Here is a 19,904-nt window from a genome sequence, read left to right on the forward strand (position 1 = left end):
CCCTTTTTAACTACTAATATGCCCTTTTTACTTTTCTAATACTATAGTACGCTTTAACGGGTACGACTTTTAGTTATATACTATAGGCCGTCGCATTATCCCTAAATTCTACCGACTTAAAGCTAATACTAGCGTCGGTTTTAATACTATCTAACGGTCCTTAATATATATCGATCTAGCTTTTTTATAAGGCTACCTATACTATCTTTACTTATAAATCCCGGAGGAATTGCCCTACTTAGAAGGATATAGCTACGTTAATTATATATAATACTAGCTAACTATTTAAATAGAAGATATCGACGACGATTTCCTAATTAAAGTTAAGCTTATTACGCAATTTAAACTTAAATCTGCGCAGGCTTTACGCATTTATTTAATATTAATAATATACTTTTATTAACTACTCTAGCGCCCCTATTTTAATATTATTATTACTTAATTACTTTAAGAAGTTATATAGCCTCGTAACTAACGGGTACCTAAATCTCTAGTATAGTCTTCTAAGCTTACTTTTTATTAAGTAATTAATTAACTTCGTATCGTTAGTAAGCTTTATAAACGCATACCCCTATCGTTATTCGACTACCTCGAAGTACTTACCGCTAGAGATTCTATTCTTCGTATTATTAAATATAATACCTAGTCGATCTATATCTTTTAGATATAGGAAAAATGGGGTATTAACGAGTAAAATATAAAAAGTTATCGTTCCGAAATATATCTTTACTTTTACTATACCTAGGGCGACGATTTCCTTACCTAGGCTAAAACTAATCCTTATAATACCTGCCGTTAACGTATTAAGCGTTACTAACGCGATCTTTTATAGCGCCTAGAATTGCCCTTTTTTTTTAGTTAATTATTACGATACCCTAGTATCTAAGATAAACCTATAGAAATTATCTAAGCTATATCTTTTACTCGCGTAGAATACTTATATAAGCTTAGTATTTAAAAGATCTAAGTAGTATAAAAAGGACCCCTTTAGCTACCCCTAGATTTACTTAGTACTATATTCCTTTTTTTTAAATATTAAGAGAGATAGCGTCTTTTCCTTAATTGTTAAGAGAATAGGCTTTAGCCCTATTAAATTCGCCCTTTTAGCCGCCTCCGTATCCGTTATCTAAAGGACCTTCTCTTATTATTTATAAATAAAAGCCTATTTATTAAAAACTTTTATTACCCTTTATTCGTTTAGCCTCGTATATCCTTTAGAGGCTAACGGGGCAAAAAAAGAGTAATTAATATCGTCGATTTCGTTATAATCTAATTCGTTAATATAGGGGGTAAGATCTTCCTTATCTTCCGAATCTCTTATAGGGGGTATATACTTTAGGCCGCTACTTTAACTATCGTCGCTAAGTTCCGTACCCCTAGATTTACTCTTATATATAATAAGGAATTAGTTAAACTAACGAGGGCTAGTTTTACTATTTACTACCCTCGACTTTTTATATTATTTATATAATTTAGTACGCTCTTTTTCGGAGTAGTTACTTAACTAATATCTATCCTTTTTATAAATATAGTATTACTTTTTTTATTACCTTACCTATAAGTTAAATCTCTACTTATTTAATAAATCTAGGCCTCTTTACTAGCGATTACCGTATCTAACCTCTTTTCCCTTTTTATTATACGTTCGATCGACCTAATATTATTAATAAGGGCCGTCGTATGCCTAGAGGTAGGTTTAATATAACATTCTCGCTTTAATATTAAAGCTAGATCTTAGCCTCGAGTAGAGCGTCTCGTAGTCTTTAGGTACTTAATATAGGGTAATTTTTATTTTTAGTATACGCTAGATTATAATATAGAGATATCCGACTTTCCGCTCGTTTATCCCCTTATTTAGCTAGGTTTTTACTAACTTATCGATTCGATCGATAAGCTCTTTAAGGATCTTTACTCGTAATTTACCCTCTATTATCTTAACTATAAATATAAAAAAAATCGCTCGTAGCTTAGATAAGAGCTCTAGGTTCCTATTATAAGTCTCGAAGCGGCTTTAAATTACGTTAATTATACTAAGAAAGTCGTTTCGATTAAGATTACGCACCGCTTCGTAATAATAATTAGAGGCTTTACTTATAAGTACGATATTAATTACCGAATAGTACTAGTATTCCCTAATTCTAACTTTTTCGTAATAATCGTAAAACATCGTTAGGGTTTCTTATAAGACCTTATACTTCCCCTTAGAGTATAATTTCTCTTTTAAGAAGATCTTTTTAAAGTTTATAAATTGCCTCGTATTTACCGCTAGATTTTTAGTATTTATATACAATCCCTACGTCGCCGCGTATTATTAGTAACTTCGGGTCGTTTACCTCCTTTCTTATTAGCTAATTAGCGCCGAATTTTACGTTAGTAATAGTAACGAGTTATAGATCGAAATAAGTAGAATTATCGATTATCGTACTTTTAGTACTATATTTTGCCCCAATATATCCTTTTATAACGATAGATTTTTATTAGTAATTATAAGAAGGAAATCTAAGTCGTTTACCCTTTTTTTAAATTCGTTAAAGCGATTATACGCTCTATTAACTTATACTTAGTTCTATAATACGAATTCCTCTTCTATAATTATCGCTACTAGTATTTTATATAGCTCTCGCGATTATAATTACGTTAGTAATACCCCTCGCTTATAGAGGAATTTATTAACTACTTTTACGATTCTTAAGCTTACGCTCGCGAACTATTCGTCTAGCTAGTAGCTAAGGTCGTCTACGATCTCGTAAAATAAAAGTTGCCCCTATAGCCCCTTTTTTTTATAAACCTTAGTTAAATAGATTAATACTATATTAATTTACTTGCCATTAAGCTAATCCGCAATTCTATATATCCACGTCCCTTAATAATCTATGTTAATATTTACTTATTTATAAGGGATTAGGATTCTATTTAAAATCGGGTTTCGTCCTCTTTTTTTTTACCCTAACTCGCTAAGGGTCGTGCTCTAGTTTATGCTTATATTAATAGTTATTAGCGTATTTAATCTTAATAAGGATATGTTTAATCCGCGCACTAGTCGTAATAAATCCGTACTTTTACTACTTAACGAATTTATCGGGGTTTAAGAGATTCCCGCTTCCTCTCGCCGTCTTATTACTACTCTTATTTTTATTATTTTTAGTAATTATTATTACCCTTTTAGATCGCTAGCTATCGTATTTACTAAGATCCTCCTTTTTATTTAGTATAAAAGGGTAGGTTTTAGTAGTTCCTTTTTATAATAATAGTAGTAGACGTTTATATTACTATAAGAAGATATAGTAATTAGTCTCGGGATCTTTATTAGTTATCGATTTCCGCTATCCCGTATACTTCTAGCCTCCTAAGCCTCGTACTCTTTATAATCTCTAAATAGCTTCCTTCTTTAACCTACCTCTTTTAGGGTAGTATTTTATAAGAATAGTTAAAAATAAATACTGGGCGGCTTATAAAGGAGCTATATAAGCTATTAGGGACCGTATAGGCCGTTAAGTACAGTTAACGAAGTTAAGCCCTCTTTTTTATAAAATCGTATATTTCGAGGAAATTATTAAAAATACCTACTTATTACTCGTACGTAGTAGGGTTAGATACTTTAGAGATCTTATCTTTTATAGCCTCTCGGTACCCTATTTTATATCTTTTGGGTAGTCTTTTTCGTAGTTTAATTATAGTTAGGTAATTATCGCTTACTAGCGATCCCTTTTATTACTTAGTTAATTTCTAATCGCGGGCCGGCTATAGAAAAGTCGTTTAGTAAAAAAGCTATTTAGGGCAATAGTAAAAGGCTAGTTACTTAAGTAGTTCCGTTAATTAACGTAGTTTAACGTAGTAAACGTTAACTTCTCGTAAGTAGTAAAGGGCTATAATTACTTAATTCCGTATAGTATTTAAGAATCGCCTCCTTTTTTATTTATTTTTATAAGGTTAATTAGTACGAATCTCTTATTCCGTACGGTATTAAGAAGTCGTTTCTTTTGCGTAATAAGATACCTTACCGATTTATAATAATAAAATTTTATTATTAATTAGTATTAGTATCCTTATTATAAAGTAGTTAGTTCGAACCGTAGTTAACGAAGAGATTAATTAAACTATATAAATATCTACGTAGTAGGTATAAAAAGGAGGTTCTAACTATAGGTTAGGCTGGCTACGATAATTGTAAATAGGGCCCCTAATTGGCCCCTGCGCAGTCGGCTGTATGCCGCGGTCGAATTGGACTTCCAATCCGACACAAGCGCAAACACTGGGTTTGGCAGCAGTTACATTTAGTGCAGCCGGAAACCTGAACTCTACCAATTTCAACTACGTTGGTTATGGATATGGAAATGCCCAGTTGGCGCAGGCGGCCATGGCGGATCAGCAGATGCAGCAGGTTGGAGCTGCGGCGGCGGGACCAGCGGCCATTGCGAGAGTTGGTATGCTGGAGAAGATGTGGAAGCAGGTTGAATGAGGGCTTCTTTCTTTTGAAGTATCTCATGACTTCGATTCAGCTTATTGTTCTGTGATATACATGGGTATAGTTACCTTCCCGTCGTATCTCCCTAGCATAAGGTAGGGATTCAACTAGCAGCTTCACTTATATAATAACCCTGCGTTTTCTCGCCTTGTAGGCAAAACGAAACTTCCGATCTGCTTCGGTTTAAAGGGCCAGCGCTGCAGCTTCTGCCCACTGTTCTGCTTTTCCCTTCTTTACGTTGAGTTTGTAGTCTATTAGGTTACCACAGCAGCGTCTCGACCTGCCCGGAATTCCTTTGGTGACAGTATGATATGGTGGTGGGGCTTGAGTACCTCCTTATACTTAGTCTGGTATCTTATGAAGGGTATTCTATAGATGAGATAATAGAGTATAGTCCTAGGCAAAACCCAGAGCTATAGAGTACGTCTATTAACGATTTAAGTTCCGATTAAGTCGACCCACCCCCTTTTAGCTACCCCCCCCTTTTAGCTACCCCATTTCTCTATCCCAGCTACCGTATTAAAACCCTACCCACGATTTTCAAACTACTATAATAATTATAAAAATCGTCTAAATATAATTCTTTTTTATATACTTATTTATTAATATATAATAATCTCGTATACTAAAAATAAAGTTATTTAGACTCTTAAGGTTATTAAAAGAGGTTTTTTAGTTAATTAGGCCTTAATTAAGTTCGGAGTTCTAAGGTTAACTCTTTATAACCGTAAGAGAGGCTATTAAATAAGGGTAATAGTATTTATAAACTTTTAGAGGCTTTTTTTATAATAAGAAAATTAGCTAGTTTAATAAGTTCGTATTTAGTATAATCTAGGCGTTATACTAACTTATAAATAGCTTATAAAATTCGCTAAGTAAGTTTTAAGATCTTAGGGGGATATAAATCCTTTTAAAAAGAGATAGATAAATGCTTTTTTAAAAAAGAACTTATTAATTAAGGTCTAGAGAAGTCGTACTATCGATTCGAGGTATTTAAATAGGGCTATTATTAATATAATTAAGTTATAGTTTAAATTACTTAATATACTAAAGATTAGTAATATTAAATAAGCTAATAAGTATAATATAAATAAGACTAGTATTCTAGAGAATAAGGGATTTAATAGCCTAGTTTTAAATAAAGTAGAGACTATAGTAATATAAAAAAAAGAGCTTAGTTTGCGTACTTAGGTATTTATAATTAAGTATATTTTTACTAATAATCGAGCTATTAAACTACTAGTTATATATAAAAAAAAGTCGGTATAATAATAGTAGTTTCTACTTAAACTTAACCCTTATACTAATTAGGAGTTTATAGTAATAAATAATAGCTAAACGACTAATAAGACTACCCTTAAGTAGTTAAAAATAGTATTCTTACTATAGACTAAGACCCCCCCCCTTAGGGGGCTTAGTATACTTAATAAGCCTCGATTATTAGTTTTAAATAGCTATAAGAGTTATATAACGATAGAATTTATATAGAAATACTATAAAAATAATATTTACTTATTATTCTTATTATTATATACTTCTTATATCCTCTAATCGTTAAATATAACTATCTTTAGACTTATTAAGTCTAAGTATAAAAAGGAGCTTAGTAAGGAAAATATAATAAATAATTTTACTATTGTTAAAAAGCGGTACTTCTTAAGCTATTATTAAAAAGCTCGTTTAGCTAGTTTAATATCGTTAAATATACGAAATAGGTAAAAAGTAATTAGACTATATCCTCTTAATATAGCTAGACTACTTACTAATTTAATAGTCCTATTTAACCTAATTATATTAACTAAAAAGACCGTAAATACTAAGTAAGTAACTAGTAATATTAAAAAAGCTATTAACTAAGTATTAGTAGCGTCTATTATTAACTAGTTAATACTTAAAAAGGCTAGCGAGCTCTGCGATTAGTTAAAGTTATTTATAGAGCTTAGTTTAGACTATAATACTTAACGACTACTATTTAAAAAAGTAAAAAAGGTATTTAATAAGTAAGCCTACTATTTAGTAATATCTTAATACTATATTCGAGTTTTAAAAGCTAAAGTTAACCGATTAAGGCTATAAAAAAAAAGTATATTAATAAACCTAAATATTAGGTTTATAAATATTTAGGATATATAAAGAGCTTAAGAGGACTCTAGCGACCGTTTAGTTAGTCCTAGTTAACTCGTAGGGGTCGAATTACCTAGGGAGAATAATAACTATATTATTATAATAGTAAAAAATAGTTAATTAATTAAGTATAGTTAGTAGCGATATTTTAATACTATGTTTTAATAGGGTGGCCAAAAGGGGGGGGTAGCTAAAAGGGGGTGGGTCGACTTACAATCCCGAATCTATTACCAAGCCGGCACCTAACCAATGGCCTTCTTCATAGTCCGTTATGAGGTTAGCTAATAAAGTAGTTAAGCATGTCTGCGTCACTTGGCTAAAGCGCCAAGACCAAGCTCGGTTGAAACAAAGGCTTGGTCAGTTTTGTTCAGGACGGTTTTTTGACGACATTCCTGTCTATGCCATCACGTGAGGCAAGTTCGTCCTGTCCTCGAGACGCCGCACCCAATAAGTAAGAGCCACGTCCCGCAGGCACGAAAATAGCGCTCAGAACTTTGCATGCTTAACCACGATTGGGTTTTACGAGAGTGACATTGTTCGCAGGCTTCAGGATGCAAGTCATCATTGGCACTGCGAGGTGACGTCAACTGCCAAAACCCTTGTAAATGGCCGCAGGGGCCAGAGCATACAACTACCTAAGGAGCATTACCTTCTCTTTTGACAATTGAAATGAGCAGACCATACGAAAGACCCATGAGACTGTAAACATGAACAAGTCGTATCCGCCTATCAGCTCCGATGCCGACGCAGGGTTACTATGCGCCGCCGGAAAAGTTGCCTCGCTGGCTGCTGGGAACTCCCAACTATGGCATCACTATCAAAGAATTTCACTTTTGACAATCACAATGAACTTCATTCTACTCTCAGTTTCCGCTTTCAAGCTATTCAACATCTCTTGGGCGGAGATAGGGAAGAGGAAAAAGAACATCAGACAAGCAAGACGAATGCTCTGGGCGCTCGAACGTCTTTTAGTCATGTGAGTAATTGGTAGTTTCATTGCCATGTCAAACATCGGCTGGGGTGTCCAAATAGAAAGCCATGGATCGGAAGCTCACATCCTGGGTTTCTCAGCGATTTTGCAGTGTCCATCGGCAAGGCCTGCTCAATTCTTTGGATAGCTCGACAGAAGTGTGACGTTCCAAACCCATACTATAACGCCTATGGATACCTCGAGTCTATTGATGGATTCTTCCTCTCACTGGTACATGCAGGCGGTTTGTTCCTTGTTGGAGAACTCGGCATTCTATTCTGGGGCCAGCCCGGAGAAAGGCAGCAAGTACGAAGCTTCTGGTTCGTCTTACGTCAAGGCTCTCACGCCCTCGGTTGGATGATGGCGTTGGGAGTCGTCGGGATCCAAATATCAATCTCGATTATGAAGCAGTACCATGTCTTGGGACTGCCAGGAGCGGGAGACGTACGCACTGCATCGCAAGACCTTGCTTCAGATGGCATGGTCAAGATCCTGCTCTTCTTCGTCGGGCTTCTGCTATGTTTACCATTCCAATCAGTGGTGAGACCATTTTCTCCTTCCTCCATCCCAGATCTGAATGGAAACGACTGACCTCTCATTACCTAGGGAGGACCATGGCTGTGGGGCAATTTGCTCCTGACCACTGCTACTTGGACCTGGCGACTGGCCAGGGTCTTTGAAAAGAAGGGCTTGGGTGAGATTACCCCTCATGTTACCGCATTAATCGTAGACATATTCTACGCGAGAATGCCAACTGTTTTTCTCTTGGCCATGTTTACCTTGTTCTTGCGACCAGGTCGATGAACGGGCGAGGTATGATTGAGCAGGGCAGCTTGCAATTACACTCTCCGAGACTCTCTCAGACTCTGCTAGAGAAGTTGAAGAGTTGAGGGCTCTTTCCCCCTTTATATAACTTGGCAGAATTTACAGCTTTTAGAATGGAATCACATGCCCCCGTTCTACTAGAGCTCGATGAAAGAAACACCGAGTCCATATGTCCGCTGACACCTTGTCCTTTGAGGTCCTTTTTTGCTCGTTCATCGTCTACAGACCAATTCGCACACTTATCATGTATGGCGTTGACATGTGGGACACGACAAGGAACTCTCCCAACACTGGATCCTGTCCCTCCTCTCGGAAGCGTCAATGTCAACTATTTCTTGCCAAAGTACGCGGCTTTTCGAAGTCGAGGGAAGCATGTCTTGTAGTCACATGTCATCGCCCGCTAAGGCGCCGGTAGTTGCTTCAATACTCTTCAATACAGCAAATTTGAAAGGGCCCCGGAAGGGTCGAAGGCGGTATCTCAAACTCAAAATAGTCGTTGTATGCTTCCGAAAGGATAGTCAGATGGCGGAGAAACCTGTGAGATGGCCTAGCTGCTTGGCAGATCAACTGGCCGTCAAAGATCTGTTGCTCCACTGGCCACTATCGTCGTACTTCTCCAATAAGACTGAAGTTTGACACTCTTGAGCCGTACCCGCTATCCCGATGGAACATACCAATTGCCAATCTCCGTATGATCTAACAGATTGAGAATGATGAACGCAACGATGGTTTCGGTCTCTGCGTCGCAAAGCCTCTTGATCCGGCCTTCAGCAGCCCCCCCCCCCCCCCCCCCCTTTCCCTTGGTGACAAAATTTAACTCCCTGAACCATCCGCTCTGCCCACAGCTCGCTCAATCATTCCACCATGGCCCTTGCGCCGTACGCTCCTCGCGGCGTGCCCCGTGGGAACCTGAACCGCCACTCCAGCCCGCCAGCAGGATCGACGAGCTTACCCCGCGAAGAACCGTCATAGAGCGGGATCTGGCCGTCGTACTCTCGAACGGGAGTCAATCGCGCCAAAGACCGCGCGCCGAGGTCCTCCCACAGCTGGCCCAGAACGCGGGCGCGAGACCTCGTGAAGCCCATGTACGGCCCTCCCCCACCGTACGGCACGCTCGCCGAGTCCTTGGCGTCGACTGCGACGACCCATGGCTCCAGGTCGAGGTTTGGGGCCTTGCCGAAGGTGAAGACTGGCGCATTGAGAAGCGAAGTGAGCGCTGGCTCGTCGATGACAATGAAGACGTCGCGGCGGACGTCGGACGGCCACTGTTCATCCTCGTCGTCGTCGTCGTCATCGTCATCATTATCATCATCGTCGTCATTCGACGACCTCTTGCGGCGAACGAAATTGTCAACCCACCCATTGAAAGCTTTGCGCACGGAGGCGTAATCGGCGCCGCTCAAGACGCTGTAGTTGGCTATGACGGGCAGTGCAAAGGTATCCGGGGCCGTCTCGGCGCGGTGGTCGTCGGCCGGGGCGGCGTAGGCTCGCAGTTTCTCCAACGCGACGGCCCATTGCGCTTCGTCATCATCGGCGGCGTAAGCGGTGCGGACGACGACGAAGCCCCATTCGTGGGTGAGATCTTGCAACGCGCTGCGGAAGTTTGGTGATAGCCCGCTGAGGTCTTGTGCTTGTGGTTGCTCCTCCATCCTTGGTCTGACTAGTCGTCAGACTTAACTGAAAGGTAAACGTTTGACTGGCCAGACTGATCTGTCCGTATTACTTTTCCAAACGAAGAGTCAAGGTGGTCGTTGGACGTTGGGTAGCCCAGGTCGATGCAATGCGGGGGGAAGGAGGGGGGCGGCGTGGTCATGGGCAGTTCGAGATGGGCGTTGCGTGGGATGAGAGCTCGCCGACTGTGGTATTTATCCACGAGTACATAGAGTTGGCGCGGAATCTGGCTCTCGGCGACGCTCCGTGCCGCAACCACCGTGTTTGAACTTTGATTGCCCGAATCTCCACGTCGGGATGTCTGCCCTGGGAAGCGCTCGACCTCGCCCCATGATGAGCCGACACCGATACGACGGCCCCATCGCGGCGCCGGGTCTGGGCGAGGGACACCATTAACTCGGGGACCCACCCGAGTGAGACCAGCTGCATTGTGTGCAGATACAATTGTAAGAACGGTGTCTTATCTTCAATCCTTGTCAAGATACACGAAACCGTTTCTTCCAGCTCTGGACGGACTGCAAGAGTACAATGAGTACTTGATCGACGTGTTTCAAAGAGAGTGAATTGAAGACATTCTTTGGCTGGTGGCAGAGAAGACCGAACGTACGAATATACTGAACAAGAAGCATAACCTTTGCACACTACCTCCGCCCGCGTAGTTGTGCTTGATGTTTTTTTCTTCTTCCAGCTCAAGGGTGCGTAAGTGAGAGACTTGACACGTTCCAAGGTCATATCTACCTTCATTATACATAAACTTTGCAAGGGCTGACAGACCGTTTGCTCATCTCATCAGCCCGTCTTGAGTTTTACTTCACCCCGAATTATTACTCATCGCTAGGCACAAATTTCGGATGGATGACAGTCAATGAGACGATATTGCGGGAACTGCCTTGTGATGCTTATCACAACGCAAGGAATCAAAACTCCCAAACATGTTTACAAGATTCCACGGGCGGTCCCCAACTGGATTCTTTGAGAAGCCCGCCACCCCCGGCTATATTACATCATGAGCGATATTTGAGCTCCCCCATTGTATCCCGTACCGCAGCCAGTCTGGTGGAAACGCGGACGGGAGGCACAGCCCGGCGATCAAGCTCGAACAATTGACCGAATCGAGCGCTACGAGAAGAGAGAGGGTCCAGAACTCCCGACCCATCTCGCCTTTCGCCCTCTTCCAGACTCTCTCCCCTCCATCAAACCCCCTGCGATGGAACGCTGACCTGCAACTTACAGGGGGAGGTTCCTCGCCCAAAAGTTCAAGCTCGCTCGCCAAGCCAACCGCATCGCACTCTCGCCCGTATAACTAGCACAGTCGAGACGTCCAATTGGCTGGCTCGCTTCCATGAAGAAATTCCCTTGGATAATGCACATTTGAGAGGGTTGGGAGGCACGTAGGATCGTCTTTTTCTCTTGCTATAACATTTCATACGTTTTTTCTGCGACATGATTTGGCCCAGCCTTTTCTCTTCAAAACCACTTTGTCTGCAATGCAACAGTTCCCCACCGTCGAGACGACGTTACGCTGCCCACGAGCCTTCAAATCTTGCCGCAAATGAGACGCGGAGCGCTGGAGGATCGATACGTCCAAAGACGGGGATTCGGGGACGACTATTATGCCTTCGTCTTCTGCTTCGTCCTGTCCTGAAAGATAAGGGGACCTCATCGAAAGGAAGGGCGTCTCTTCTCGAACGAACCTCCAAACGCCTGCCAAGCTTCCTTCTTCCCCCGCGCTGGTAGCCCTGTGTGCCCTGTTGTTGGCTCTGTCTCTCCACGCTCAACGCGCGCTTTCCCGGGAGTCGTTAGGCCCGTTGTTGGTGGCTGACGAACGGGGCTGAAAAAAGGGGAGGCCCGTGGGCGAGGAAACGCCTTGTGAGGTAAAAGGTAAAAAGCAGTTTGACCGTAGCGGCAGGCAATAATAAATGAGCACGAAGAAAGTGCTAAGTGAGACAGTGAGAAACTAAGTGGGTGACTAGCAAGCGCGAAACTCCTTCCCACGCGCGCTGACATGATCCGGTCAACTCGGTCGACTCAGTTACCCGTCCCACCAGCTCGGCAGTAGGCCATACACAGTACACGCGAGAACTGAGCGCCGAGGGGGAGGGAAAGTGACAAACTTTCAGCTTCACTGCACGTTCGAGGGTCAGGAATCAGGGTCAGCCTTGATTCTTCCTCTCTCGTCAAAGATACCCGTACAGCGCGTATCGACCGTAGATCATACCCCGTTCTTCATCGATCACACATCCCACCGCCTGCATGAGAAATCCCACCCCTCCTCAGCCCGAACGGATACCTACATACAAGGAGGACCGGCAAGCAGGCCAGCCGATTTGCCAAGCTATTCCGAATAAGGCACAAACCACCGGGGCTGAGAGGAGAGAGAAACCGCGCCAAACTCGTCGTATTAAACTATAAGCTTGCTCCCCGGGCAGGGGGGGGGATTCAGTCCAGTAGCGGGACTGTGGACCATAGCCTGTAAGGTAGTTAGTTCCTCGCCAGCCCGTTTTTTGCTTTTTTTGGTCTTGCTTACAGTGCTTACCTCCATTGTTCTGGCCCTCCTCCTGGGGTTTTAATTTGTATGCCGGCAGCCCTCTCCCGTTCTTCCCTTCACGCTTCTCCCCTTTCGCTCTTCCTGCTTATTTTCCCATCTCCATTCTTCGCTTTCTTTCCACACTTCCGTCCTACAATACATACCCTGGCTCACGCACCTGGCTGGACTCGGTTGTCTTCTCCGCAAACAAAAGGGGGGTTCTAACCTATTCGCATCGTACGGGAATATCTCTTGGCGAACGCACATCACTTACAACAAGCTATGGGGTTTTGTTTCATCCAAGTTCCTTCACTTTGACGTCCAAGAGAACGCACCTCTCGGACTGAGGGATTCAGGCAGACATTTTGCAAAAAAGAGCGAGGGAATCTCACACGCAGAAGGAGGCGCAGTAAGCTGGAGCCTGGACGGAGCTAAGAGGAGACAGAGAGAGTCTGAGGGACACAGAACAACAAAAACCCACATAATAGTCTCCTCTCTCTCGAGGAGAAGGGGAGATCGGCCATGGAGGGCCCAAGGCCAAGGGCATCCGAGAAGTTTCTCAAAATGACGGCCCCAACAAACAACACAAACACAACCGCAACCTCATCACCCGCCGCAACGTCAAACCCACAGTACCAGAACCAGCAGGTCTACGAATCCGGCCTCGAAGTAGCCGAGCCAAACGCCTGGAACCGCACAAACAACGACATCCACCTGCCCGAGGTCTCCCCATACAACCACTCGGAAGCCAAGACCACAACCTTCCCCGAGGTCGCGGACGACCCGTTATCGTGGCACCACTACCACAAGCAGAACCCCAACCTCGAGGTTTCGTCCTCGCCGTCCGTCGCCTCCGCCGCGCCGTATTACTATGCTGCCGCGGGCCAGCAGCATCCGCCTGGGTATCACAAGCCGCCGCCCGGGTCGCCGGGGTACGGCTCCGGATCTCTCGACGGGGATGGCTCCGGGAAGGGCAAGAAGGCCACAGTATGTGGGATGCGTAGGAAGGTGTGCTACGTCGTCATGGGGGTCGCTATCGTCCTCGTCGTGGCCGCCATCGCCGTCGGTCTTGGGGTAGGGTTGGCGATGAAGAAGAGCGAGAACAAGTCTTCGTCAGGGTACGTTCACACTTTTGTCTCTTCACAAATCATCCCCTTTTCATCTCATCCCCCCCCCCCTTTTGCCATTTCATCCCATATCACTCAAACAAAAACCACGTACCCAAAAGTCTCACCAAACTAACACCCCAAACCAGCAACTCAACAACAACACCAGCAACGTCAACCGCAAACGCAACAATCACCTGTCCCGCCGCAGACAACGTAACCTACAGCTCCCCCGACGCCCCCAAACGCACATTCCGCATGATATGCGGCCACGACTTCAACTCGGCCGACGGCGCCACCGACCTCACCTCGGAGAACGCAACCACCATGGCCGCCTGCATCGACCTCTGCGCGTCAAAGGGCGACGACTGCGTCGGGGCCGGGTGGGGCGATTACTACGGCAACCACGTCTGCTGGATGAAGAGCAAGCTGGGGACGATGAACGTCTCGGGGAATTGGTATTTCGCTGTGGATGTGAATAAGACGAGCGTGACGGCATGAGGACTATCGCTCGGCAAGGAGTTTGGTCCACTTGTTCTCGTCCGTCTAGCTGCGTCTCGATGATATTAGGGGGTTACGGCACATCGCCATCGTGCCTAACCCTTCTCAAAAGACGACACAAACGGATCCATGTGGGCCAGGTGGTCCCCCGGCATATTCCTGGATGAATGCCGGCGAACTCGACGAGGTCTGGCGTCTAACGAAGCGCTTGGTATGCGCTGTAGGCTGTTCGCAGACAAATGATGGGATGGAATCGGAACTGGGGGAGCTCCGTAACGAATGTAAAGGGTCTCACAAGAAAAAAGAGGCCTTGTGTAATGAAATCAAAATTGGCGCCATCGGTACGGCGCTCGAGATATTTATGGGTGTTAGTCACAAACAGGGACAAAGAAAGGACCACATCACATAGTCACGATACCATTTGCTTTCGAAGGATCGAATGCTTTTCAATCATCAAACGTTCAAATCTTTTCATTCATTGTTTTTGAGTCTCCTCCACAACCCGCCCTCACTTGCAACTCTTCGTCACACGCCAGGCGACGAGGCCACGTCTGCCAATCACCCTCGTCAGGGTATTCCAGATGCCGTCGTCACCAAAGTCGAGGTCGTCTAAGTTCAAGTGTTGCCTGTAACGCCATACCTCGCGGAATCGTAGGCCTTTCAGTCCCTTGTTGGGAAGGTAGGGGTCTATCCACGTCGCTGATGCTGGTGCGATCAGATATGTCCCGTTCTTCTCCTTCAAATACTCCGAGTTGCGTCGATCCGCCGGCGTGTCGCAGGTAGCCAACTTGGTCAGCTCCTCGAGGAGCGTGTCGCCCTTCATACCCATCACGTCGCGTGTCGTGAGGACCTCATTCTTGCCGTTAAGAAGCCAAATGGGTGGCGTATAGGTCTTCCACCAGACGGCCTGCGTCGCGTCTGGCTGCTTGCTCAGGAATACCTGGCCCGGCACGATACCGCCTTGATGGTAGACACCCATGAGAATGCCAAAGATCAAGTTGAAAGCAAGCCACACCCCGATCCACACGCGAACGACAGTCCGATTCTTCGGAAGGTGCACTGATGAGAGGATGAGCGGGACGGTGGGCAGCAGGAATCGTGCTTCCTGGTGCTGGAAGATAGACAGCACAAAGACACCAGAGATGGCCGAGTAGAGTCGTAATGAGAGGTATGGCTGAGTGAAGAGCAACATCGCAGCTGGGCCGATCAGCATGGGAATGTTGACCAGTAGGTGCTGGTACCAGGGGTGCAACCCATGCTGCGCAAGGTTGTCTGTGTCGATGTTGTACATGAGGTTGTTGAGTGGCGTGATGACTGGCCGTGAGATGAGGTCTGCCCACTTGATGGGTTCAGGGAGGTAGAATGCCGTATCCAGGGTGATGGCGACCAAGGTAGTTGTAAAAGCTGCCAACACTATCACGGCGAAGGACATGGGTCTGGTGGGTTGTTAGTGGGCGGTCCCCTGATGTCATGGTGCCTAGGCGGACGTACCTATTGAGAAAATGGGGTATCAAGCGAAGTCCCGGAATCAACAAGAACGCCGGGAAAGTAATTCTATTAAACAATCCAAAGACGGCCACTATGCCGAGAATCGTAGAAGCAAGAAGCGATGATTGTTGCTGTCACAATCGTTAGTTAGCTTTCACATGTTGGTGCCCACAAAATCGTGCCAAGGGGGTCCTTACCGGGCTCTCGACAATGCGCTGAATCAAGACCAAGCACCAAGCAACAACGAGACACTCCACCGAGTTGGAGAATGTGTGCGTCTGGTACGTCCATGTGACATAGGACGAGGCGACCAGGAGCACAGCAACGCGACGGTGTCGTGGAGAGCTGATGAGCTCATGAATGGCCCAATCCTCCAGCACGAAGCTGGTGACGAACATGAGGACGCGAAGGGTCCAAAAGACTGCGATTGGGGGGATCTCGCCGTCCTTGCCGTTACCGATCCACAGCCATCTCAGCAACATCATGGGCAGGCCGTAGACGGGCCATAAGGGGAAGACGCTTCGTATCGGGTGCTCATTCGTGAATTCCCATGTGTGCCGTACCGGGTAACTAAAGATTTGGCCTGCGCCACGCCGTTAGTTTAGGTCCTGTTGAACGAGAACGAGCGCCTAAACTCGATCCGAGCTATGATGGAGGAAGCTCCATGGCGCCAAACCGAGAGCTGGGCACGCTCTACCCAGGCAACGGGATGCAGCAGCTGCAAAAAAAAGCTAAACGTACCTGCGATGACCTCTGGGCCCTGGAAATTCTCGTCGGGGTGCAGGTAGCTGGGCGACAGGGCGAACCACAGCCTGACCAGCACCAGAAACAGGTACGCTCTCCGCCACATGACTCCAGGTGCTCTCGATTATTATCTGGTAGTAGTTACTGCGCGTAGCTCGGGCATCGGTTCGTGATCGAAGGCTGAAAGTAGCCAGGTGTCGAGTATTAGGCGGAGCCAGGCCGGCGGGAGGTTCGTTGCGAAAAGGAGGGTATGTCGCAACGTCGCATCATCAGGAGGAGAGGCGCATCTACAGGAGCCAGGTATGCGATGGTTTGCCAGGCGCAGCAGAGGTCAAGGAGGGAGAGGTGGGGGTTAAAGTAAGGTAATGGCAAGAAGAAGGATGGTCACAGAGAAGGGAAAATATTATCATTTGCAAGGTGAGGCCCGGTGAGGGTGGTGGGAGAGAAGCAAAGGGAAAAGAAAAGAGGTGCGCAGGTCGAGGTGCGACTAAAGCAAGGCAAGGCCAGGTAAATAAGTCCAAGGTCAGGTAAGGTCAGGTAGGGTGATGGTCAGGATATTTTTTGCGCGGACTCGGGTCGAGAAAGTGACTGAGTGTCGCTCCCACGCTCTGTCAGCCCGCAAGCGCACCCGCACCCGCACCGCAGCTCTTTTGGACCTTGGAGGGGACTTTGCAGGGTTATGGAGAAGGGAGAAGAGATAACCTTGCTCTTACAACCTGGTCGGTACGTGTATTTTGTAAGCAGCGTAAGGAGCAGTTCCCGAGCAATAGGCCCAGAACTATCCATATGAGGGTGTATCCGCAATCTCTGAGACTACTTTAGCGGGCACATGGCCCCTGCTGAGGCTGCTCTTGCTTCTGTTTGGTGCTTGGGGCATTTGTTGTTTGATTTCTTGCCTTTGCAAGTTCCCACCAGAGGAGCCAGGTGAGATGAGATGTGAGCTCAGGGTGTGACTATTTCACGGAGTGAGGTCTGCTGAGTGCTACGTACCTACCTACCTTAGGTACCCAGGCATGGTAGGTAGTTGGTAACTTGGTAAGTGAGGTGACGGGAGAGGAGAGGAGGAGGGATGGATGGATGAAAGGACTGCAGGAGGGAGGTGTCAAGGTTGGGAGCTCCAATGATGGGAGAGTCTAAGGACCAGGGAGGTAAGGCGGGTGGGCGATTGTCATTTCCTCCCAGGTTGTGGGCAGTTGCAACTGGCAGCTCCCGTCGTGTGTTTGTTCCTTCCCTTTTCCCGACTGTATGTATTCGTACCTTCTTACCCGGTGTAAGGCAGGTACCGGTATCCGTACGAATAAGGAGGTACCTTCCTGCCACGTCTGGGAGAACAGAATGCTTATTCCACGGCACACTTCAGGCACAGGGATCGCCAACCCAGCTCCTAACACGCACAACCCTCCCGTTCCACGGTTCCACGGTGAAGCGAAGCGTCACGCACGAGTCCGCGATGTGGTTGCTGGCTGGCAGAAATCAAAGGAAAAGAAAACCGAGCCCGACTTTTGGAGAGTGTGCGCTCCCGAGTCCGCTGCAACGGCCCCCTGTTCCCTGTCAAGCTCTTCTCGCTAGGACCTTCAGTTGGGGGCGCTAACCCCTAAAACGGGCAAGGCAGACTGCCACCGACCAGCACCTGGGACTGACTGAGAGGGTGCATGCCACTGCCAGCGTGGCTCATAGGGCCATCACCACACACAGAAAGTGTCCAGTCAGTACGTGTATTGTGAGCGAGGTGGCCCCATCCAAAGCTTCTAATTCTTCCGTCCTCTTCGTCCACCACTCCAAACCCTCGCCAGGGGGACACCACCCCCTTTCCCCGGACAGCCAACCAAATAATACCAACCCAGTCAGCAGGTTTCTCGAACCACGTCTTTCCATCATATCTTGCTATCATTATGCATCATTTCCCATCCGCCCAGCATGGGGGCTGCCTGTCAACAACTTGCTAACTTTTGACTTTTTGCCAGTTGGTGACCGGATACTTGTCTACAACATATCTCTGGGAGTCGCATCAAACAAAGCCATGCCACCCGTCCCTAACGCTCTGTCCGTTCGTCTGGTGAAAAAGGCCGATATTGATATCAGACGAACGTAATAATGCCAATCCCGGGACGCCATCTGCGCATCCGCGGTCGTAGTCGCGTTCGCCCCTATGGTCCGCCGACGGAAGCTTCGGGATCGCAGGCCCCATCAACATCCGGCGCTATGAATTGCGAATCATTAAATTTCACGGACGCAGGCGCGCCGCCCACTCCCACTGGCGCGTCCCCATGAAACCGGCCCAGTCACCATTGATGCATTCCACGCTTTGCCCTGTTCCGAGAGATTGGGTCCTCACGTACATGAGCAAGCAAGATAACTTACAGAGTGCCATCTGTATCCTGAAGCAGTACACTCCTCTGCACAATCAGAGGACTAGAAATGTTAGACCATATGCCGCCATCTCCAGTGTCTCGCACCATCAGATTGGCGTTGCCCTGCTCGCGCGTCGCGGGGGTTCAGATCCGTGGAGAAGACAGGCTCCCTAAAGTGCTTGCAGCTCGCTTTCGCCGTCGGCCCTGTCTTTCCGTGTCCACACCTTGGCCAGCTCCAGATTCTTGTCGGACATTTCCTTCGGTACGAGAGCTTGGTACGAGAGCTTATCCACGACATTTTTCGTCTACCTTCAGTTGATGCCATTCTGGTCACCCAGCAGTGAAGGCAAACCTAGTCGCTCACTCCATGAACCGAGACAGAGAAACAAGGAACATCACAAGCAAGGTAGGCACCAGACGCCATTAGCAAGCATCGACCCGGGAGCGTTTTGGACTTAAGGCCATCCGCTGAGAAGCATTTTATTCACGATGCAACCATTGGCAAGAGGAGGCAGTGCTCGTCTCCGCAGATACGGCACTCACAGGAATAGACCTTGGCGTTACCTTACCGGCCGTCTCCACCGCCCCCGGTTCTGCCTTGCCGGTCTCCTCGGCCGGCCTTTAGGCTAGCGGCGACGAGGTTCTGGTCCGAGTAAGGTATGCCGGCATTAATCGTCTGTCCGGCTCCGAAAACTGGTTTGTCGCTTGCGGAGAGATGCCAAGCAACTGCAGTCTACTGCAAGAAGTCTGTATCAGGTCGCATTGCACCAAAGTCCGAATCCTGTGATCTCTGAACTTATAACTCGGTAATTCGCGAGCCAGAGATTTGGACTTTACTGGTTTCCCTCTCTCTAAGTGTGGCAGAGTGGGAGAGAAGAACGATGCTTGGCCGAATCTAGCTTCCTTAATCACGAGACCCTCTCAGCAGGTATCACCTCAGAGGTCATGGGATAACATATAGATCTAGCAGGCCCGCCCTCGCTCCGGATGTTTCCCGCCATTTTCTTCTATTCTAAGTTGTCTCCAAGGAAATCACAGGCTACCTCCCAAGCTCATCTCTTTTGACCAGCGTCAAAGTACGGCATCCAGGCTGGCTCCAAATCTTATGTTGAGCTTCGTCTACACAAGGTAC

General features: G+C 46.2%; 6 protein-coding genes across 6 annotated transcripts; 3 read left to right on the top strand and 3 right to left on the bottom strand.

Moving 5' to 3' along the window:
• Nucleotides 1-7,533: 7,533 nt before the first annotated feature.
• On the top strand, nt 7,534-8,363 carry CLUP02_03296 (uncharacterized protein; the record flags this gene model as incomplete). The annotated part of the gene is made up of 3 exons (XM_049282320.1): nt 7,534-7,565; nt 7,622-8,099; nt 8,166-8,363. 3 exons carry the CDS (start codon nt 7,534-7,536, stop codon nt 8,361-8,363), a joined length of 708 nt encoding a protein of 235 aa, XP_049139463.1.
• An 875-nt stretch (nt 8,364-9,238) lies between these two features.
• CLUP02_03297 (uncharacterized protein) lies at nt 9,239-10,033 on the bottom strand (the record flags this gene model as incomplete). The annotated part of the gene is made up of 1 exon (XM_049282321.1): nt 9,239-10,033. One exon carries the CDS (start codon nt 10,031-10,033, stop codon nt 9,239-9,241), a length of 795 nt encoding a protein of 264 aa, XP_049139464.1.
• Nucleotides 10,034-12,864: 2,831 nt separating this feature from the next.
• CLUP02_03298 (uncharacterized protein) lies at nt 12,865-14,598 on the top strand (the record flags this gene model as incomplete). Its single annotated transcript, XM_049282322.1, has 5 exons — nt 12,865-12,885; nt 12,939-12,991; nt 13,071-13,700; nt 13,838-14,177; nt 14,239-14,598. 5 exons carry the CDS (start codon nt 12,865-12,867, stop codon nt 14,596-14,598), a joined length of 1,404 nt encoding a protein of 467 aa, XP_049139465.1.
• A 99-nt stretch (nt 14,599-14,697) lies between these two features.
• CLUP02_03299 (GPI mannosyltransferase 4) lies at nt 14,698-16,527 on the bottom strand (the record flags this gene model as incomplete). The annotated part of the gene is made up of 4 exons (XM_049282323.1): nt 14,698-15,625; nt 15,681-15,808; nt 15,875-16,260; nt 16,419-16,527. The coding sequence occupies 4 exons, from the start codon at nt 16,525-16,527 to the stop codon at nt 14,698-14,700; spliced, it is 1,551 nt and encodes a 516-aa protein (XP_049139466.1).
• Nucleotides 16,528-16,944: 417 nt separating this feature from the next.
• Nucleotides 16,945-17,593, bottom strand: CLUP02_03300 (uncharacterized protein; the record flags this gene model as incomplete). Its single annotated transcript, XM_049282324.1, has 5 exons — nt 16,945-17,077; nt 17,135-17,199; nt 17,251-17,374; nt 17,429-17,507; nt 17,563-17,593. The coding sequence occupies 5 exons, from the start codon at nt 17,591-17,593 to the stop codon at nt 16,945-16,947; spliced, it is 432 nt and encodes a 143-aa protein (XP_049139467.1).
• Nucleotides 17,594-17,756: 163 nt separating this feature from the next.
• On the top strand, nt 17,757-19,397 carry CLUP02_03301 (uncharacterized protein; the record flags this gene model as incomplete). Its single annotated transcript, XM_049282325.1, has 5 exons — nt 17,757-17,971; nt 18,030-18,477; nt 18,557-18,924; nt 19,012-19,178; nt 19,279-19,397. The coding sequence occupies 5 exons, from the start codon at nt 17,757-17,759 to the stop codon at nt 19,395-19,397; spliced, it is 1,317 nt and encodes a 438-aa protein (XP_049139468.1).
• Between the last annotated feature and the right edge of the window lie 507 nt (nt 19,398-19,904).

The sequence above is a fragment of the Colletotrichum lupini genome, chromosome 2, assembly GCF_023278565.1.
Source record: "Colletotrichum lupini chromosome 2, complete sequence".
NCBI classification, from domain to species: Eukaryota; Fungi; Ascomycota; class Sordariomycetes; order Glomerellales; family Glomerellaceae; genus Colletotrichum; species Colletotrichum lupini.